We start from the raw sequence: 23,297 nt of genomic DNA on the forward strand, positions 1-23,297 counted from the left end.
CTGAAATCAATGTGTGATGAGGTCAGTGTCAGTGGAAGGGAGGGAGAGGAAGAGGGGGAGAGAGTCTCGGCAGCAAGAATGAAAGAAGTGAGCAGAAAAAGTGCCAGCAAGACTGTCAGCCAGCATTCAAAGTAGAGAGGGAGAAGGTAAAGGAGAAAGCGAGACGGAGCGCAGCTGGAGGATAGAGAGAGGCATGAGAGCAGAAGACGAAAAGAAAGAGCCAACAGATAAGCAGGGAGTGTCACTAGGAGGGTGGAGAGGGGAAAACCACATGTAGCTGACAGAGAGAGAGAAACCGAGGGAGGGAGGGAGCGAAACCGACGGAGAGAGGGAGAGAGATCCGGGGGAGGGAGAGAGCGCAGCAGAAGTCTGCAGACCAGCTCCAAAGTGTGAGAGTGAAGGAGAAGGGGAGCAGGGCAGCCTGCCAGTTAGCTAGCTAGCTATCCAGAGAGAGTTAAAGCACGCTGGCAGAGATGGCCAGCGACAGCCAGCCAGGCAGACAGAAAGAGAGGGAGAGAAGAGGGGTGTGAGAGGGGGACAAAGAAAGAGGGGAAGGGAGGAAAGAGAAAGTGAAAGCATCCCAATGGGTCATGAGGAACACCAGCAGCCAAAGAGCCTTGGGGAGAGAAGGGTGGAGTGGGCAATGGGAAGCACAGCACAGCACCGCACCGCACCGCACAGCACAGCACCGCACAGCACAGCACAGCACCGCACAGCACAGCCATGTGTAGCACAGCACCGCACAACACAGCACAGCACAGCACAACACAGCACAGCACAGCACAGCACAGCACAGCACAGCACCGCACAACACAGCACAGCACAGCACCGCACCGCACCGCACAACACAGCACAACACAGCACAGCACAGCACAGCCATGTACAGCACGGCACGGCACAGCACAGCACAGCCATGTACAGCACGGCACGGCACAGTCATGTGTAGCACAGCACAGCACAGCACAGCACATCCCTGTGTGGGTACAGCACAGCACAGTAGGCTACATCCCATCCCTGTGTAGCACAGCGCAGCGCAAGCGCAGCACAGCACAGCACAGCACACTGCGGTGCGACTTTCCCTTTGTCTCACAGTGCAGCAGACTGTTGCACAGCACACGGCTCATCCTGCCTCAGGCTCTTGCTGTCGAGATTCGTGACAGAGCTGCCGCACACATCACCTGCGATAGCTGCACTGGCACAGTCTGAGACAGTGTGTGTGTGTGTGTGTGTGTGTGTGTGTGTGTGTGAGAAAACCCCTTTCTTTTGGAACCTTTGAAGACACACAAAGTCGGGACAGAGCCTTTGTTTTTCGGTGTTTGGGAGTGTCTCCCGGAGAAAAAATTAAAATACAGTAGTTTAAAGTGTAATTTTGAGAACAGAAATAGACCAATAATGAAGTGGGTTTTCTTGTAGCACAGAGGCTTGCTCTACTCTTCCCCTCTTTATCCGTTATCTCACCGTCTTTTCGGCTCACTGCTTCCTCTGTCTGCATGTCTCCCTCCCCTCCCAATGCACGCGCACACACACACACACACACACACACACACACACACACACACACACACACACACACACACACACACACTATACTACCGGTACGCCCACACAGGCTCAATGTTGAACACACTACCATACAGATCCTACTTGCTTTTCAAGAGGAGGTAGATTGTTGTTTTTTTAACCCTTTCCTGTCTGGGTGCGGTGCTGCAGACTGGAGGTCATCGGGCTGAAAATGTGCCCTTTTCTTGTCAGTGTCTTGGTGGCCATGGGATATCTTCTTCCAGGGAATTCTAAGTGATGTGTCCATGAGACAATACAGAAGGAGCTCCCCAAAGAAGTTGGCCTCTCATTTCGTTGCTTCGCTCGTTTCCTCCAACCTTGTAACCTGAGCCTCGACAGCGCATGGCGCGAAGCTCAGAAGTTGCTCTCTCATTTTCAATCAATATATTCATGAAAGGGTTAAAAGCCCCCTGTTCATTTTATCCCACCAGAAAGCAGTGCTGTGGTGCTTGGCAGTAGGCAGTTGACATTGACTTACACTCGCTGTGTTGTTTGGTGTTGGCCTGGGCTTCCACAGAGCTGACATCAGAGGAGCATGGGACTGAGATGTCTCCATTTAGAATGAGCAGAGATTGAAGAGATGAATCGAGGCTAACACTTTTTCTCATATACCTGCTTCTCAGCCTGCTGTTGTCATTGTAGCTTCAAATAACCTTCTTTTTCTCTCTCTCTCACAAAGGCAATTATCACGCTGTAGTCTTACCACCCAGGCTGTCATAACCACCAAGTGGTCAGTCTGAGACGCTCCGTCTGGTTTTGCACATGGACATGGATGAAGTTTGTGCCTTCAGTATGCCTGTCCAGTGCAGTACAGCCCCTTGTCCAGGGCTGTCGTGAAACAGCAGCTGAGCGCTCTCGCTCTCTCTCTCTCTCTCTCTCTCTCTCTCTCTCTCTCTCTCTCTCTCTCTCTCTCTCTCTCTCTCTCTCTCTCTCTCTCTCTCTCTCTCTTTGCGGTTTTCTGCTACCTTCAGTTGTCCCTGAGATTTTTGTCGCTTCTAAGCTGATAGTCTTCCACTGTTATCTCACTAGTGTTTGAACAAAGGAGAGACACCCAAACACAGCTCAAAGACAAACACCACCATATTACAAACATGATCTTGCCTGTCCTTATATTGCCTTACCGGCCTCCTTCTGTGTTTGGGACTCAGCACACCACATGCCCTTCCACCAGCCCTCCACAGGCCCGCCTAAGCCCTGCACTTGCTCTTGCATGCCGATGGTGATCCGGGTTCGAATCTGGCCTGGGTCATCATGTCCCAACTCCCAACCTGCCCCATCTCTGTCCACTAGTTTACTGTCTCCACCTTCAAAGGCACCCAGAAGGGATAAATCGTCTCTAGCCTGTGTCTCGTTGTCACACAGGCTGGCACACTGGCATTGTGTAGCCCAGCCCAATCTAGTCGACCCCCTGGTTGAGCTGCTCATTGGGAGATATGATAAACAGTACCTTGTTATCCCACTAAATTAATGCTTTTAACTTTCACATATGTTTAGGATAACTTATCGCACTTTCTTTGAACAAACTGAATTTTAAGGGCGCATTTCCTCAAATTGTCTTTGCGACACTTGATACACAACCGACCGGCAAAATGGTGCACAGCAGTGGCAGAATTTTGTCTTGACACTTCCACTAAAACCCTAACCCACTTTAATTTAAGCCTGATGCCCGCGACACTGCATTCAGGCTCTTGAAATTTGAATTTGTTATTAAAATATGGATATGTTAGAGCTGAATGAACACATTACAATGCAAGATGCTTTCTAGCTTTTAGCTTTTAAATGCATGTCATTTCATGTTTTTTATGTGCTTTAGAGGATGAGATTATTAAGATTTCTATAGGCTGAGGGCACATTTCCCAAAATGGGCTTAGGCATTCAGCAGCCAGGCGTTTTTTTTTCAGGTGCCTTAGGCTATGGGCTAAAAGAACCACCACCAGAGCTGTGCTGTGCTGTGCTGTGCTGCGCTGCGCTGCGCTGTGCTGTGCTGCGAACCCTCTCCCCCACTGCAGTTGTCTCATTAAGGAAATGGGGGGAGTTAGGCGTGTGCAGAATGCCTAAACGGCCTACAGTAGCGGCTGGCTATTTAGCTGGCGTATTAAGATGGATGGATAGATGGATAGGTCTAGGTAGGTGGATAGATAAATGTACAATAGATTGATGAAGGATGAACAGATACTCTGTGCATCATGCAAGGAGTGAAGGACATTCTATGGTACGTTCTTAATACATTAACCAAAGAGATCCCTGGCGTTTGAGCTTCTATTACTATCGCCCAAACCGAACAGCTGAAGTCATTTGCAATGTAAGGACTGCCTTGTTCTCTCTCTGTCTCTCTATCTCTCTATCTCTCTGTCTCTCTCTCTCTCTCACGCATGCGCTCTCACACACACACACACACACACACACACACACACACACACACACACACACACACACACACACACACACACACACACACACACACACACTCTCTCGCTCTCTCGCTCACGCTCACGCTCACGCTCACATTGAACTCTCAGTCCATCAGGCCAGCCTACTTGGCTGACTGCCAACTAGGTGTGTGTCTGTGTGTGTGTGTGTGTGTGTGTGTGTGTGTGTGTGTGTGTGTGTGTGTGTGTATGTGTGCGTGTGTGTGTGTGCGTGTGTGTGTGGTGTGTCCTTCCTTGCCCCTTGCATGGTCAACCATAGCCAGTGTTTGTTTCTCCTCACATCCGGTTCAGTGAATAGGGTGACTGGGTCTTGTTAAAGTGTGGTTATGAGTATATCGTTGTCTGCTGCCTCTCTGTCTCTGTCTCTGTCTCTGTCTCTCTCTCTCTCTTCCTCTTTCTCTCCCCCTCTCCCCCTCTCCCTCCCTCTTTCTCTTGCGCACGCACACATACACACACACACACACAGACACACAGTGTTTTTTTTTACTCTCGATGCTGCTCTCCTCTTAGAAGATTGCTCCCACGGCTTCGACGCAGAGCACATCAATCACCCTCTCCGCTGGCTCATGATAAACCTGTCTGGGCGCCCTCAAGTTGACCTGGAACTACGTACCCCTCCTCTCTCCTCCTCTCTCCTCATCCTCTCTCCTCCTCTCCTCTCCCCTTTCTTCCTCTCCCTCTTTCCCAGCTCCTCTCTCTGTCTCCCTCTCTCCCTCTCTCTCTCTCTGTCATTCTCTCTCCATGTCTTACCTCTACTTTGCTGACTCTTCCTTTCTCTCTCTCTCTCCACTCTCTCCCTCATTCCTTCTCTCTTTCCTTCTCTCTTTCCCTCCCTCTCTCTCTCTCTCTCTCTCTTTCCCTCCCTCTCTCTCTCTCTCTCTCTCTCTCTCTCTCTCTGACTTCCTCTCTTCCTTCCTCTCACTGTCTTCCTCTCACTGTCTTCCACTCTTTGCCTTCTATGTCTCTCTTTCCTCAGTTGTTCTCTTCTCTCTCTGCAGTGGATCCCTGTGTGTGTGTGCAGTGCACTCGTCCACCTCGTCCGCGCTGCTTTATCTGCTCTGTCTGCTTTATTTATGCTCCCCTTGACGGCTCCCAGCGGTACCCTGGTGCCGGAGGTCACACCTGCAGGGGCCTCGTGCACGAGCACGTGGACCTCCTCTTCTCCACCACCGGACGCCGGACCCCCCCCCCTTCTCCAGGGCTGATGGTATTCTGGCTTCATGCCTGATTTCAGGCTTGACAGAGTTTGCAAAAATAAAAACATTGATAATAATTAGCCATTAGGTTATTCTTATCTCAGAAAGTGTTATAGGTTCAGGGCTTTCTTCTACTATCAGGCTTGAATAATGTTCATACACAGGCTATTAAATGTTTGAATAATGTGTCAAAATAGGCCTACGTTACGTCACTATGCTGTATCTTGTCGTCGCTAGAGCAGGGGAAAAAGTTCAGGCTCAGGATTTTTTTTCACGATCACCCCTGCTTCTCTCTCTCACTCATCCACTGGGCATCTTCTCTTTCACTCATCCATTCCACAGTCATCCCCCTCTCCAAGCATTATTACATTACATTTGGCAGACGCTATTTTTTTAACCAAAGTGACTTAAAATCGAGGACATACTCATAGCCAGCAACATAATAAATAAATCAAACTCTGCCTATCCGATGCAAAAGAGTGTGCTCAAGTTCGGTGTCCTTAGGGGGCGTTGTCCCCTCCCCTCCTCCTTCTTGTCTTTCTGTGGTGTTTGGTGGAGGCTTGCACAAGATGTGCGCTACCGCAATCCACAGTGCCAAGGGAGTTCCATTTATTCTCAACCTAAAGTCTCCTTAAGATCCCCTAAAGGGCCGTTCACCTGACGTCACATGGTTCCTGGAAAAGTACGGCCTCGATTTTGTGCTACTCTACTAGAAGATGTGTGCCCTCACTCTCTCTTCCATCTCTCTCAACCCCATACATCTGTCGAACCCTCTAGGGGGTGGGTATTGGCAAAGAGTTCACTATTCAATCTGTATCTGTATCACGATACACATGCCACGATGCGATTCTATCAGGGTGCATTGCGATTCATGTACTATTGCGAGGACAGGAGGTAAGATATTCAGGTGGACAAAGGAGGGGTGGTGGTGGCGGTGGTGTTTTTGTGTAATCAGAGCCGGACAGTGTCAATCTCTCTGCACTTGACTTGACTAAGCTTATTCTTAATGACCCCTGTGTACATGCATGACCTTGATGACATGACCATATCATGACTGATGGTGGAAGTAAGTTTTAAAACAAAGAAGTAGAGGCAGAAGACTGTCCCATGAGGAGGAAGAAGAAGAAGAGGAGGAGAGGAAGAACAGAGTAGAGAGAGAGAAAGGTGGTGATGCAACAAGAGGGACTCCGGGTGTGTAACACCATCTGTGTGTGTGAGAGTGAGTGAGTGAGTGAGTGAGTGAGTGAGGGAGCAAGGAAAGAGAGAAAGGAATGTGTTGGTGTGTGAGTGAGGGAGGAATGACTGTGAGAGAAAGTTTGTGTGTGTGTGTGTGTGAGAGAGAGAGAGAGAGGAAGTGAGCGTGAGGAGAGGTGTAATTGGGCTCATGCTCAGCTTTAGTCACGTGCAGAGTGCAGAGCAGACCTGCTATCTCCACGACACTACTGCTTTTACTGCTACCACCACTGCTCCCGGTACTCAGCCCCTGTCATCTCTTAGTTCATGTCCTTTCCCCTCTCCTCACCTCCTCTGCTCTCCTCTTCACCTCCCTTCTTCTCTCCTCTCCTCTCCTCTTCTTTTTCTCACCCCCTTCTTCTCTCCTCTCCTCTCCTCTCCTCTCCTCTCCTCCATTTCTCACCTCCCTTCTTCTCTCCACTCCTCCCCTCTTCCTCTGCTATCCTTTCTTCTTGCACTCCCCTCTCTTCTCCAGTGCCATCTAGCTCCCTTCCTTCTTGTTCCCTCCTCTCCGGCTGGCTCTCTTTCACAGGGGAGGAGGAGAAGAGAAGAGGAGGGGAGGAGGAAGGGGGAGAAGGAGGGTGGGCAGGAGGAAGAGGAAGCTTCTTTCAGCTGTGAACAGGAAGGGCCTCACACTCGCCGTGTAGCTCTCTCTCTCTCTCTCTCTCTCTCTCTCTCTCTCTCTCTCTCTCTCTCTCTCTGCCCCCCCCCGGTCCCTTGGTTATTGTTCTATCCTTATCACAGACACCCCTTGATTGACTGCCCATTTTTCTTCACCCAATTTGTGTGCGTGTGCGCGTGCGTGCGTGCGTGTCCGTGTGTGGTCCTAGTAATATATCATCTTTTCTACTCCTTGTAATCACCTGCATTGTTTTGCATGTAATGTAATATGAAAACACAACCCACAGACTTGAGTGTGTGCATTGTCCTTTATTTGGGCTGTGTCGATGTATTTCTTCCTCTCTTCCTTCCCGCCTTCTTCATCTCTGCTCCATATTTCCCTCTCTCTGCCAGCATCCTTTTTTTTACACAGACACCACATACACGCAGACACCACACACACACACGCATGCACACACACACACCGTCTAGCTGGCAGCTCCGTTACCTAGCAACTGAAGCAGGAGTAACCGCTCACTCACTAGCAGCACTGGCGAGATCTCTAGTGCACACACACACACACACTCTTGGTGGAAATCAGATTTAAAGCGAATATGAGTCTTTTACCAGTCACCTTTAATGAATGGTAAGATTCACCAGCCACTTAACAGTAAACTACTATTATGTGACCGAAAAACCTACCAGACAAATTTTTACCAACATGTTGTATGGTGCCAATTTTCATTGTGTGTGTGCGTGCGTGCGTGCGTGCGCGCGCATCTTCCACAGGACATCACTGGTGTCATAACTTGTCACTTGTGCTCTTTGTGTGTCCTTGTCTCCCCCGGCAGCTGTGTCCTCTGTGGGAGAGAGTCTCTGGGTTAACGTAAACCATGTGGGCATTTACTAGCTAGCAGTATGAGGCCTCCCACAATCCATTTGCAATCAGCCATTTTGTTGGCTCACCCTCTCCATACATATAGACACACAGGCACGTTACACACACATGAACAAACACATTCAATAATCTTCGATCCATGACCATTATGCTCAAAACAATGGGTTTATCAGTGCTGACAAAATATGGCACCCGAATTGTAGTCGACAAGACACAGCATTGGCAGCAGAGTTCAAAGTGTGGGGTAGGTTGCATTGAACACAATGGAATGTAAAGTAATAGGATGTCGCAAGCAATGTGCGTCACACTGCCACAGATGTACAGAAAAGTCTTCAGTGGAAACGGGTGAGATGGTGATGCAGAACGTGTGTGTGTGCGTGTGTGCGTGTGCGTGTGCGCGTGTGTGTTAACACTTTACTTGACGTGTTTCTGTATAACGCATCCTCCATAGCAGCTGTTATAAAGTCTGCACAAAGCATTCATGATTGTTTCATACCAAACCTTTCATGAACCTAGCGGACGGAAGGACAGCAGCTTATGATAAAGAAATAAAAGTTAAACAAAGCAGCATTGCAGGTTTTTGTTTTGAGAGGGGGGTCAGATGATTTGGTGGTATGTAGCCCATGCCACTCCAAGTGCACGTTGTCAAACTGTGCCTATACCAAAACTCATTAATTAAACCTAACCTGTCAGTGAACAATGTGTGTCCACCAACCTATAATATAAACATGTCGGCTGTGCCTATACTGAAACCAATTCCTAACCCTAACCTGTCAGTGAATAATGTGTGTCCGCCAACCTAAAACATAGCCTTCCGTTGGCATGCCACTTCTGCATGCCACATACCACTAAATCATCTAACCCCTACTGGATTTACTACAGTGCCAGGGCCAGAACGTCTCATGAAACGGCCATGAATCCTTCATGCAAAGTGTATAACGTTCGGTCGGCTGCTATGAATGACTTATGTAGCGATGCGTCAAGTAAAGTGTAACCGTATTTTTTGTGTGAGTGCGTGCTTGCCGCCGGTGTTGCTTGTGTACATGGTAATGTGTCTATTATGAATCTGTAAGACTGAGTGAGTGAAAACAGTCCAAAGTCTTTGGTTTAGGTTGGAGAACCAAACCACTGTATCGCACTACACCATTGCACTATTCTTTTCCATGTTTAGGGGCTTATATGCCTCTGGGTCATTCCACGCCAAATCAACAAGAGCCCGCACACTTAGGTCTCAAAAAATTCTGAAAATATTACCAAGTGTACCCATGGTACTTAAGAGAAGCACTGTAAATTTATTTCAATGTAAGATGTATACTCTCCGTGTTACAGCCAATTTTACTGGGGGAGGTGGGTGCCCATTTTATTCACACTCTTTTTTTTGTCAAAGTTCACAAGACCGTAGCTCAATAACTAAACCATGTAGGAAGCTCAATTTTGGCATGCTGGTACATAGATAGGAATAGTTTGTTGCAAAACTGTCAGTTTTGGTCTGTATGATCCTGCATTGTCACGGCATTCCCTCAAAGATGATACAAATTGTACTGGAGTTTTTGGCTGTGCTCTGTTTAGGCCTTCAGAAGACATATTTGTGCCCAACATAGCCTCTTGATTTTTTCCCCTTGTAGAGACAAGTAGGAACACTCTCATAAAAAACTATAAATAGAAAGGGAACCCCATCAGTGTTTGACCAGAAGACCTCACAAGTCTGACAAATCATTTTAGGTGTCATTTTCAGAGCTCCAGAACCCCTTGTGGGATTGTCCACAGATTTCTATTTTATTTTTTTCTTCATTCTCCATGAATTCTTCTTTTTAAAAATGCAAATGAGACTTGTCTTATGTGATGTTTTCTTTTGTAATTTCGAACCTGAACATGGCCAACATGCACATTGAGGGCAATATGTTTTCTATGCGTTTCTTCCGCTGCCATCTGCTGGTCAAAAAAAGTAACAACATGACTCCTTGTGCCTGACCTACTGTCTCTTTTGGTGTGCAAACCTGCTCCCACATTGAACGCTCCTGAAATCATTGAAATTGAAAGGGATACCTGCACCCCTGCACAGGGACTCTCGGGTGATCATGTCTGGGCAAAATTTGCATTTGATTATTTAGTCTTTACATTAAATGTTATCGAAATCATGTTGCTCTCTTTTTGCCTTTTGTCCATGTTCAGGGTGGAATTTACAAAAGAAAACATCACATAAGACAAGTCTCATTGGCATTTTAAAAAGAAGAATTCATGGAGAATGAAGAAAAAAATTAAATAAAAATCTGTGGACAATCCCACAAGGGGTTCTGGAGCTCTGAAAATGACACCCAAAATGATTTGTCGGACTTGTGAGGTCTTCTGGTCAAACACTGATGGAGTTTCCTTTCTATTTACAGCTTTTTATGAGAGTGTTCCTACTTGTCTCTACAAGGGAAAAAAATCAAGAGGCTATGTTGGGCACAAATATGTCTTCTGAAGGCCTAAACAGAGCACAGCCAAAAACTCCAGTACAATTTGTATCATCTTTGAGGGAATGCCGTGACGATGCAGGATCATACAGACCAAAACTGACAGTTTTGCAACAAACTATTCCTATCTATGTACCAGCATGCCAAAATTGAGCTTCCTACATGGTTTAGTTCTTGAGCTACCGGCTTGTGAACTTTGACAAAAAAAAGAGTGTGAACAAAATGGGCACCCCCCTCCCCCAGTAAAATTGGCTGTAACACGGAGAGTATACATCTTACATTGAAATAAATTTACAGTTGCTTCTCTTAAGTACCATGGGTACACTTGGTAATATTTTCAGAATTTTTTGAGACCTAAGTGCGCGGGCTCTTGTTGATTTGGCGTGGAATGACCCCTGTATTAGACAAAGTGTGAAATTGTGACAGGAAGTGAGTGGGAGAGAGAGACGCGGGAGGATCGGCAAATGACTTGGCGCCGGAATCGAATCCGGGTCCCCGGCGTAACAGTGCAGTGAAGTGCCCTACCGTTTGAGCCACGGCAGGGCCCACCATCGCAGTCTGATGTCGTCCAGCTTGTCGACAGCTGGCTGCCACAGCGTGTGGCACAGTCGGGCCTGCACAGGTGCTGGGCACCGGCCACACAGATGGCACTGGGCACTGGTGCATGCCTCCACTCGCCTCTCCATTACCATGCCAGGGAGATGAGTGCGTTTAAATATGCGACCTTGCCTCCTCCACTTGCGCTTGTCTCCTCGTCCCGCATCCTGGCCCCTCCTCCGTGGAGAAAACGATCAAGTTTCCCAGCTGTCAGCCTAGCCACAACAACTTTTGAGGGACTGTTTTTCATTCACCATCCCAATTGCAAATGAGAAAAAGACTCTACAATTGAGCTTTTGCAAGATATTGAAACATAATGCTGTTGTCAGTGATGTCATCCTGACGAGAAGCAAGTGGAGGAGGCAAGTGTAGGAGGCAAGGCCGCATATTAAGACGCACTCGATGACTGGCTTCCTCCTGGGGAGACAGATGGGGAAACGCGCTCATTTAGTGTGTGTGTGGGGGGGGGCAGACGTGTGCGTGCATGTGTGTGTGTGTGACAGAGTATTCAAGGCATGCTGTAGGTGTGCTTGCTTGTTTGTGTATCCCTCTTTGTGTGTTGGTGTCTGTGTTGATGGGAGTATGCTGTGTGGAATGAAATCAGTATCAGACCTGTAGAGTGATTGACTTTCTGCAAGTGGAAGTGAGGGACAGAAATGGAAACGTCTTCTCTTGTGTGTCTGCCCGCTTCATATTATTTTTTATTCCCATTTGCCCATAAGCAAAAATTCGTCCACTTTACGTGCAATTCAGCACCCATTTCAAAACTTTTAAGAACAAGTGATAGGCGATAGTATGAGCACGTCTTTTCTACTTTTCAAACATTTGTGTCGGTCTACCCTCATAAGCCAGGGTGATGGTATGCGTGCCTGCTGTGAAATAGGATTGAGTGTAGGGGTGGGCGATATGGCAAAAATGTTGTATCACGATTTTTTAACATGAAATCTCGATTTCGATTTTTTATCACGATCTTCCATCCAAAAAATAAAAAACAACTTTCATATACTTGCAATTTGTAATTTGCAGTCAATAAAATGTTAACACACTGATGATACTCTCATAAAGTGTACAATTGGAATACAATAATGTAAAGAATGAAGTGAAGACAACAACACAAGTGAGAAAACGTCACTCTGATACTGATAATAAACATCCTCACTGCAAGACGATCTATACGATTTCTCCACTTTGGCAGATTCGAGACGATCTTTTACTCAATATCAAGATTCACGATTTAATATCGTCATATCGCCCACCCCTAATTGAGTGTATGCGGACCTGTACACCATGGCTACATTGGAAGCTTCCTCCCTCTGCATCCCATAGTTCTCCGCAGCCCTCTGGCCAGCATTGCACCACCAGGCAGCACTGAACACCTGGCATTAGTGCCACCGCCGGGCCACTTTATAGCTCATCTCTTAAGTCATAGGTGCTCTCATCCAGCAGACAGATAGACAGACACCCCCCCCTACCTTACCACTGCAGATAGACAGACAGGCCCCTTCCAACACTGTATGTCTCTGTCTTCCTGCAGTAGACACACACACACACACAGTCCTACCACTAACACTGCAGACAGACCGACAGACTAACGGACGCCCCTTTTACCACTACTGCAGAAAGACAGACATTTCTCCCCTCTCCCACCACTCTTGCCCCCTCTCCTACTGTATTCTACCACTTCAGAGAGTCAGACAGAAATACTGTATCCCCCTTCAACCCCTCCACCGTTGTATCTTAATGGTGGAGTATTAGTCTTCATTACGCAGCGGCAAGGCATAGCAGTGGCCCGCTCCAGCCAAATGTTTCCCCGTTTATTGATCCATTTTAAAAGTGCTGCTTGCTTGCCCCTCTTCTCCTGGTCAATGGCAGCTGGGAAAGCGTCCAGCCGAGAACGTCACTGCAGGGCATCTCATCTTTTTAATAAGGCTTTTAGTGTTTGGGGTTTTGCCGGCAGGCGTGTGGTTTTCAATGGGCTCTCCTCTCCGATCGGGTGCCCTAATGGAGCTCCAGGATGGCTAGTTGGTAGGGCGAGGAGGGGTCGGCGGGGGGGCTGGGGGGGGGGGGGGGGGGTGACGTGCTCCCGTCCTGGTCTATTTTTGGGAGCGCACCGTTGGTGACCTCACAAGCAATCACTTCCACCAGAGGAATGGGAAGATGAGATGGCTTCTGGGCTTTGGGGGCTGCTGCCCCCATTGCTGATTAAGCTTATAGTATAAACGAGCAAGGCCCAATCAATCAGAAGCGCCATACACGCCCCCCAGCTTGTAATTCATTTGTCTAGCACCGGAAAATGGCCTCAGAGGCAGCCCATGAGATACTTTGTGTGGCTAGAAAGCACATGATGCCATTTTTTTTTTGCTGACGCCTCATCCTTTGAATAACTATAAAAAAGATTTCTTGCATAATAATCAGCAGAAAATGTATATCCTGAATAATTTACGTCACTGATCTGGGGTGTGTTTCTCTTGTTAGCTGGTTAGCAACTTGGGTAGTTGCCAATGGGAAATTGCATTGCAAACAGCAAAGTAGCTGATGAAGTTAGCAGTTAGCAGCTATGTTTTCAAGAAATGCACCCCTGAATAGGAAAAATGGACGTTCATTGGTCAGGCATTTGGCACACTAGATTGTTCTGTTGAATACCGGGATGAATATGGAGACGTTGTCCATCACAGCTCAGGCATCATGCTTTGGTTTATTCCAGTAGATTTGTCATGTTGACATTTAAAAAGGGCACCTCCTTGCCCTTTTGAATGATTCTTACTGTGTTTGTGTGTGTGTGTGTCTCATCCCACCCCATTGAGCACAGGAGGGGTTTCTAATCTGTCTAGATTCAGTATCTGCCATTATGTCTCCTCATCCTCACCTGGTTTATACTGTACTAGTTGTACTTTGTTGGGGGCGCTGCCCTGAGCAGTAGCATTTGACTCCCCCTGTGGATTTATAATTAAGTTACTCTACTGTACTCTACACTGTACACTCTGTAGGTAGCCTATGGTGAATGTTGAAAGTTGATTCATGTATGAGGGCTTTGGGGGGCTTTTTGGCCTTTGTTATTATAGGACAGTGTGAGAGAAGACATGAAATGACTGGGAGAGAGAGATGGGGCAGGGTCGAAAAATGACCCAGAACTCAAACTGAGGTCCCTGTGGGCAATGCGAGCCCAAATGTGGGGGGCTTGGCGCACTGCGCTACAGCGCCACAGCGTCCCCCCTGCCCCTTTATCTATATGTAAACCTGCCCACTCACTGTTTGCTCAGACACCTGACGTGTTGCACTATCGCCTGTTTTTCCTCTTCAAACTTTTTAAGGGGTGCTGAATCCTACATAAATTCGCCATTGCACGCTTAAGAAGGGCACATCGCTCCAAAATATTAGAGAATAAAGTATACAGAAAAACCTGAGGAATGATGTCCTTTACATCTATTTGCATGTTACCGGGCAGAAGTCATGTCTGGCTTTCAAAGGCTTTCGAGACGTATTCATTGGTAGTGACTGTGTGCTTGCTGTGTGTTTGTGTGTTTTCGGCTTTAAGCGACTTGCAAGATGTACTGTACTCCTCAAAACTGTCTGTCTGTCTGTCTGTGTCCCAGGCACAACGACCTGCCTACATTGATACTGAGTTCTGACTGTGTGTTTATGTTTGCTGTATGTTTTCCAGGCCAGAAGACATGTCTGCACCTGCACGGCGTCTTTCCCTACATCTATGTGCCGTACGACGGGCCGCAGGGGGCGGGGCCACAGCAGCAGCAGGGGCGCTACCTGAGGCAGGTGGCCTTCAGCATCGACCGAGCCCTCAACGTGGCCATGGGAAACCCCTCCTCTGGCAACCAGCACGTCTTCAAGGTCACGCTGGTGTCCGGCATGTAAGTTAGTTACTCACCACCACGGCTGCCTTGCAGGTGGGGCAGACATGGGCAAGGGCAAGGGCAAGGGCAAGGGTGGGCATCCGTGGCCTAACGGTAGGGCACTAGGTTACTACACTTACTACACTACTACTTCTGGCCTGTGTCATTTTGCCAGTCCTTCCCCGTCTCTCTCTCTCCCCCCACTTGTTTCCTGTTCCTCCGGCACTGTCCCATCATAAATAAAGCTCAAAAGCCCCCCACAAAATCATTCAAAAAGGGTGGGAAGCCATGGGCCAGGGTGGCATTGTTGGGCATGGGAGAGTAGGCATGGATCAGGGCACAGGGCACAGATGGCGGGTTCAGGTCGACTGAGAACCGTGCCGGTGGCCGTTCGCACACCTAAGCGCGAACCGCCCGGCGTGTTCACGCCACAGATCTTGGCGTTTGCGAAATGGAAAGTTGGTTAGCAATGCGAACCGAAAAATTCGTACTGGGTTTCCCTCCACAAACTGTGACGACAACGTGACCGTTAGCAGGTTCATCCGGGTAACACACAAAATCACTTCCTGGAAAGTTCAGAGCCTGGTATAGTATGAATGCCGGTGGTTCGCTGGTAAGCACTTGAGTGCCGAACGTATCTGGTGCGGGCACCAGCACCGTTCTGGTTGGCCTGTAATAGCGCATTCAGGCCGACTGAGAACCGTGCTGGAGCCCGTTCCCGCACCTAATCGCGAACCGGCCGTCGTGTTCACGCCACAGATATTTGCGTTCGCGAACCGGAAAATTGGTTCACAATACGAACCACAAAATACTAGGTTTTTCTCTGCGAACCGTGACGACAGCGTGGCCGTCAGCAGGTTCATCCGGGTAACACAGTCACGTGCGGAAAAAGTTCAGAGCCCGGTATGAACACTGGCGGTTCGCAGACAAACACTTTAGTGCTGAACGTAACTGGTGCGAGCACCGACACCGGCTCCGTTCTGGTCTGCCTGAAAGCCCTATAAGAGAGACAGTAAGAGAGGGCAGTTCCGGCCACAGGGAGGGGGGAAATGGTGGGCTGCCTGGGGCACAATCATTGGCCGACGGAGGGCCATCATCACCAAGTCAAAGGGCAGCATTGGTGGGAATGTGGGCCAGTCATGGGCAAGGGTGCGCAATGCATGGGTACAGGGGGGCAGTTATTGGCAAGCCGGCATTCAAGTCACCAGAACCTGCAGCTAAGTGTAATGTAATGTAAAAGGGTCTTTCAAAAGATCAGAGTGTTCAGCAGTTAAAGCTGAGCTAAAGACTGACTGTATATCTCTCTTCTCTCTCCCTGGACAGGCCATTCTATGGCTACCACGCCAAAGAGAAGCCCTTCATGAAGATCTACCTGTACAACCCTCAGATGGTCAAGAGGTCAGTATATGCCAGCAACTTTGACGCCCATGATAAACCGCCAATCCAATGGCTCTTTTCCACTGCTGATTTTCTAGTAGGCCTACAGCTCGACACAGTGTGCCTCGGCCGCCACTTTTTGCTCTTCAATTGATCTGTGTAGTGCCCAATTGAAAAGCAAAAAGTGGCGGCTGAGTCATGCTGTGTCAAACTGTAGGCCTACCGGAAAAACAGCAGTGGAAAAGAGGCACAAGTGAGCCCAAAAGGGCTCCTACCTGTGTGTGTGTGTGTGTGTGTGTGTGTGTGTGTGTGTGTGTGTGTGTGTGTGTGTGTGTGTGTGTGTGTGTGTGTGTGTGTGTGGTTGTATGCTTACATATGATGATCTTAGAAGAACTGTAGCAGTCAGGGTTTGACATTGGCACTCGCAAACCGACCAAATGCTAGTAAAACTGTGCTGTGTCTGGGAGTAATTTCAGCGTCACTAGCCAATTTGATTGGTAACTTTTTCCTTTTAATGACATATCAGAGTAACCTGCATTCTGTTGTCTGCCCTTTGTGTATCATTTTTTTTGTATTGAAGTTTAAGAAAAAGGTTAGATGTAGTGTCATGATAAAGAAAAACAAATTGTATAAAATATGTGGCTAGTAGAATAGCTGGATAGCTGCTGGTAGTTACTCTGGAAAACCACTAGTCACAGTGGCTGGTGAGTGAAAAATGTAATGTCAAGCCTTGGTAGCATTAGAGGTCCCCACAGGTGCCGTGTGCATGTGTGAGTGAGTGTGCTCCTGTGAGCCAGGGGGATTGGGGTTGGGGGTTGTGCAGGAGAGATGGGTTGCCCTCTGCATCTATTTTTAGTTGTTGAAAAGAGCAGTGGAGGTCTGTGTGTATGTGTGCGTGTCCTGTGAGAGTTTCTGGGTGTGTGTCTGTCTGCGTGCAGTAGGTTAGAGGGGCAGTGGAACTCTCTCTGCCTTCCTCAGCACCTCCCCATTAGCCCCTCCTCAGCCACAATGTATCAGTATCAACCCGCCGCCATGTTTACTGTCTGTACACACACACACACAGCACTCACCCTCAGCCTAGAGCGGTCATGTCCAGACACGTTGACAACCCAGATCAAATTCAAATGGCCCGGGGTTATAGGCAAGGCAAGGCAAGTTTATTTGTATAGCGCATTTCATACACGGATGCAATTCAGCGTGCTTCACGGAAAAAAATAAAGTACAAAGAAAGGAAACAAGAATGAATGTAGAGTCAAAGACAATAAAACATTAAGTTATTAGAAAAAATAGTGAGAATTTTTTTTTTTATCATTTAGAGCTGATGGGGGAAGGCAGGGTCATACCAGAGATTCTTTAAGTATAGAGATATGCCAACATAATAGGTTTCTATGGGCACCTAACGCGACCAGGTTCCGGTCTGCCTAAAGGGCTGTGTCATAATGCTCCTACAATGAATAGAACAGACCTTAGGTCTGCCTAGGTCTGCCTAAGGGGGGCCATAATAGAACCAGGAAACAATGGGCCAATGGAACCTCTCTCTCTCTACTCTCTCTGGTTATACCAACACAATGCAACAGATCATGATGTATCAGGCAAATTTATGAACTTTGAGTTACCTATGTGCGGTTTAACAGGCGTTTTTTTTTTTTCAAACTGTGAAGATTGATGGTTAGAGTAGGGTAGAGTAGCTAGTATATATAAACTTTATTACAGGCTCAGGGCCCACATTGGACACATTACAATACACACATCAACAATACAATAAAAAAATGCATATACAATAAAAGGAAGCTAGTGAAGGCATTCATGCCAGTGTTCCCAGATAGTAGACATATATCTTACAGAGCTACGACTTGGATCATCCAATTGAGCGATAAGCTCATTTTTTGCACAATCAAGCCTGCTCATGAGCTTAAAGGTAAGATTTCTTAACAGTGCCATAAAAGTAGTTAGACCAAATTTGCAGAATAACCCACTTGCTCTAGTACTCCTTGGTTTCTTTAGGAGGATCCTAAGACAATCATTGTAAGCTACCTTCAGTAGAGTAGGTTAATTCCCCATTAGTGAGCTTTGAACATGCCGTCACATTTTTTTTCCAGTCACCAAGTCAATTATGATTAGAATGGCACTGTCTACACTAAAAACTTGCAGACAGGGTCAGTTCTCAGCTTCATTAGTAGTATGCTAGCCTTAGGGACCTGGGCAACACTAGTGAATGTAGTGCAGCATAGCAGTGTGTTGCATGTAGTTTGTCTCTGTGATATAATGGCTGAGTGTGTTAGTTTGTCTGCAAGGGCTGTCTCGCAGGGTGTGTGGAGTGTGGACCGTCGACCGTGTGTAGGGATGAGTGGTGATGAATGGAGCTGATGTTTGAAGTGAGTGTCAGAGAGTGTGTGTGTGTGTGTGTGTGTGTGAGATTGTGTGAGATTGTGTGAACTGCTTCATGGAGGACCAATGGTTAATGTAGCTGCTTGATGTGATGCAATGTGTGTGTGTGTATGTCATGGTGTGACTCTTCATGGAGGAGCTGTATGTGACTCAATGTGTCTATTTATCTCCTTGCGTGTCTGTGTGTCTCTGTGTCTGTGTGTGTGTGTGTGTGTGTGTGTGTGTGTGTGTGTGTGTGTGTGTGTGTGTGTGTGTGTGTGTGTGTGTGTGTGTGTGTGTGTGTGTGTGTGTGTGTGTGTGTGTGTGTGTCTGTGTGTGTCTGTGTGTGTCTGTGTGTGTGTGTGTGTGTGTGTGTTAGGGTGTGTGAGCTGCTCCAGGGAGGTGCGGTGATGAACAAGAGTTTCCAGCCGCACGAGGCCCACATCCCCTACCTGCTGCAGTTCTTCATCGACTACAACCTCTACGGCATGAACCTCCTCAACCTGGGGGCCGTCAAGTTCAGACGACGCCCAAAACAAGGTAAGGCATTACATTACATTACATTACATACATGACATGACATGACATGACACTACATTGCATTACACTTATCTGACACTTTTATCCAAAGCGACTTACAGGTTGGGATTTGAACCGGTTCAAGGAACGAGAAAGGAATCTGGAAACTTTCTGGACTTAATATATTTGTATATAACTGAAACAAAACGAGAAGCTTTATTTTTTATTTTTTGGGAGGGATTAAAAATAATGGCAACCGGGTTACTACCATTTTTTTTATTTCGTTCCTCTAAGATGTGGGATTTTGTTGTTGCCCACTGAGAGACTTGGCCACTTGGTTTAATGATGTCGTTGACGTCTGTGTTCAAAATCCTTCGGTTAACAGTAAACAACACATTTGTCTTTTTTGACACTTTTTAAAGAAGGTTGTAACGCACACACACACACACACACAAACACACACACACACACACACACACACACACACACACACACACACACACACACACACACACACACACGCGCACACACACACACACACACACACGCAAACACACTCCACAGTGTGCTGTGCCGGCTTTTTTATCTACCAATCACATCTGTGCAGACTCCTGTCTTACCACTCATAGGCTCATTGTTTCCCACCCCAATCTCTGGCTGTGCGAGGTGTTTGGCACACTAATCATAGGCCGTGCAGGCCAAAGGCAGACTTTCCATCAGGCAAACCTAGGCAATTGCCTAGGGCCCCGACCAAATCTATCCTTGATAGGGGCCCCAACGGTCACACCAGTTGTGGTGAACACACAGCAAATAGGCTTGATCTTAATTTGTCATTTCTGTAAAGTAATCGAAGATATATACGAGACAAAACACTAAAATGGCGCCAAAGCACAGAATTTTAAGACTATATAATGACTTTTGAGGGGCCCATAGTTCTTTTTCGCCTGATGCCCCGAGATGCCTAGATCCGCCCCTGGTGCAGGCTTTATTGCTATGACGACCACACCAGCACTAGCTGCATGCCGCATGCTCTGAGGCTTCCCATCCTGCCCACTCTCCTTCCACTTAACTAGGCAAGGGTCAAAGGTCAAGGAGATCAAAGGTCATGTTGGCTCTCCTTTACTGATTCTTACTTCACATAGTTCCTGTCCACACGTGTGTGTGTGTGTGTGTGTGCGTGTGTGTGTGCGTGTGCGTGTGCGTGTGCGTGTGCGTGTGTGTGTGTGTGTGTGTGTGTGTGTGTGTGTGTGTGTGTGTGTGTGTGTGTGTGTGTGGTTTTGGTGATTGCGCTAATTCTTTTTTTCTTCCTCGCTTGCTGTAGCCGCCCCCTTCCTGCACTACTTCCTCCTCTAGGGCCCCTTACTTCCTGTGTTATTCTTCCAGTATTTACTCCCCTTTTTGATATTTATCTTTTCTTCTCCCTCCCTCCTTCCTCCACTCTTTCTTCCCCTCCCGTCCTCTCTCTCTCTCTCTCTCTCTCTCTCTCTCTCTCTCTCTCTCTCTCTCTCTCTCTCTCTCTCTCTCTCTCTCTCTCTCTCTCTCTCTCTCTCTCTCTCTCTCTCTCTCTCTCTCTCTCTCTCTCTCTCTCTCTCTCTCTCTCTCTCATGGCGTGCTGTTCTCTGTGCATTGTGACTTCTCACAGCTGTGAGTGATGGGTGTTTGGGGTGGGGGGGTGGGGGGGTGGACGCCTGTTTTGCTGACAGAGGGAGAGAAGGAGGAAAGAAGAGAGCAAGAGGGAGAGTGAACGTAGAGGTGAGGAGAGAATAGGCTGGCCGTGATGGGTGTGTGTGGTTTTAGGGCCAGCGAAGGTGGAAGCTTGTTGTGCTGAGAGAGGAAGAGAACAAGAGGGGGGGAGAGAGGCCCAATTCGAAACGGGAGGCAGTGACTCGATGACTCTCCTCCTACATAAACATGTCACTGATCAGATAGGTGAAGTTAGCTGATGAGGCAGCCGTTACGAACGGCACTAACGAGTGCGAACGGCACTAACGAGTGTTACGGCGATTCTATGGCGGGAGTTACGTTCATCACGTTAGCGCTTAGCTTACGCATGCTATTTGAACGGCGAATGATCGTCAGACGGCGGAATCGTAAAGTAGGCTATAAATAGATCTAGCGACAGCATATTTAGATACTACAATGTTGATTTATGCATTCGATTTTCAATATCTACATACATAAGTGTCAGAATAAAGAGTATGATAAGGTAGTAGCTTGGGTAGTAGCCATGTTTGTATTTCAGGTTTCCGGTTGAGAGGGAGGTGGCGCACAGCATGTTGGGTACCAAGGCAGCGAAGTCAGCATCTGATGTATCCTCGAAATATCCTCGTTACGCCCACAAATGCAGTCAACTGCCGAGAGAGGAAATAAAGCAATTTTTCGTTTCGATCCACACTTCATGACTCGATGTCCAGTTAGCTCACTGGAAGGACAGCTGCCTTCCCTGTTTCGAATTGGGCCAGAGAGAGAGGGAGAGGAGGGGATGGAGGGGGAGAGGAGAGAAGAGGGTGGTGGTGTTTGATGTTGACTGAAGGTTAATCCAGCGGTGTGGAGCTGAGATGAGATGAGTTGGGAGGACAGGTAGCAGGCGGGGGCCCCCTTCCATCACAGGCCCCGCTGTGACCAGGGGGTTAATGAAGCAGCAGGGGACCGGGGGGAACGGGGGGCACCGGGGGCCAGAGCAGGTGGGGCCCCTAGACCTCCGATTAACTGTGCTTGAGGAAGCTACACACACACACACACACATACACACAGGCACACGCACACACACACTTTCAGATTAACTTTTTAGGTAATCCTCAATTCAAATGCACTGCATCCCCAAATCCACACACACACACACACACACACACCATGCCCCCCCCCCATGTAAAAGGTGGCCTTAAGGATATAGGGCATCTCACAGGAAATGAGTTTCTAATGTGGAGGGGTACCTCTGCACCTGTGTGTAGTCAGTTACTTCCTCTGTTTAGTTCTTCACTGACCCCGTCTATGAAAACAGGAGAGGTTAAAAGTCTCATAAAACAGAAAAAGAAAATCTTGGTTACCATGTTGGAGGGCCGAGATGTAGCCAGTTTGGGGTGCTTACCGTTTATTGCCTACCCTTCAACAGGCTAATGTGGGCAAAACGAGGAGTGTCTCAGAAAAACATCAAACGTTAACCACTAGGCTGCCCAAACTATACACATGTCTGGCCTGGATTAAAATCCCCTCAGCTCTGATTGAAAGTTAGTAAACGTCTTAAAACCCTGATCAAATGTGAAGTGAAAAGTGAAAAAAAGTGAAAGCTGACTGGGAAACTCCAACTCCCATTGTCATTGTGACACAGCACTCCACAGCACACAAGTGCACACTGCACACAACGAAATTGCATTCATGCCTCACCCGTACAAGGGGGCAGCCCTCAGTGGCGCCCCATGGGGAGCAGTGCGGTGGGACGGTACCATGCTCAGGGTACCTCAGTCATGGAGGAGGATGGGGGAGAGCACTGGTTGATTACTCCCCCCACCAACCTGGCGGGTCGGGAGTCGAACCGGCAACCTCTGGGATGCAAGTCTGACGCCCTAACCGCTCACCCATGACTGCCCTAAAATATCCCACCCCTTATCAATGTCTTTTCTATCTAATCTAAGGGCCAGCCATGGCCTAGTGGTTAAGGAGATGGACTTAAGATCAGAGGGTTGCAGGTTCGAATCCCACCCTTCCACTACTTATCTCACTCCATGGCTGAGGTGCCCTTGAGCAAGGCACCTAACTACACACTGCTCCAGGGACTGTAACCAATATCCTGTACTTACAAAGAAACCTGTAAGTCACCTTGGATAAAAGTGTAATGTAATGAAATGAAATGTAATGTAATGTAATATCTTAATTTCACTTCCCCCCCAATCAAAATTGATTAATTACACTTACCTAATTCTGGAAGAGACACAAGGGGGTGGGAAACCTCATTTACACATGTGCACAGACACAAAGGCACTTTCACACGCGTTCACGACGTCTTCACATAAAGGCACAGGCAGAGAGGAGATAATATGTGGAAACATGATACACAGTTCTGTCAAAGGGGCCTCGGTGCTGCAATGTGATGAAATTGACACACTGCTTAAAATATTTTGCATCTTCCTCCTAGATTGACTGTGTCCCGGTGTTTTTTTTTGTGAATAATAAACTGCTCTCCTTAGTTGGATGCCATTGCATCATGCAGCAATCTTATG

The 23,297-nt window shown here is 47.7% G+C and overlaps 1 protein-coding gene across 1 annotated transcript in view; it reads left to right on the plus strand.

The window, feature by feature from the left end:
- The window catches only part of rev3l (REV3 like, DNA directed polymerase zeta catalytic subunit), an 89,357-nt gene that overhangs the window by 13,590 nt on the left and 52,470 nt on the right, over positions 1–23,297 (plus strand). Inside the window, exons 2-4 of the mRNA XM_063223208.1 lie at positions 14,631–14,835; positions 16,141–16,215; positions 18,941–19,101. Of these exons, the coding sequence (XP_063079278.1) occupies positions 14,631–14,835; positions 16,141–16,215; positions 18,941–19,101 (441 nt within the window). The remainder of the gene's footprint in view (positions 1–14,630; positions 14,836–16,140; positions 16,216–18,940; positions 19,102–23,297) is intronic.

The sequence above is a fragment of the Engraulis encrasicolus genome, chromosome 18 (assembly GCF_034702125.1).
Source record: "Engraulis encrasicolus isolate BLACKSEA-1 chromosome 18, IST_EnEncr_1.0, whole genome shotgun sequence".
In the NCBI taxonomy this organism is placed as follows: domain Eukaryota; kingdom Metazoa; phylum Chordata; class Actinopteri; order Clupeiformes; family Engraulidae; genus Engraulis; species Engraulis encrasicolus.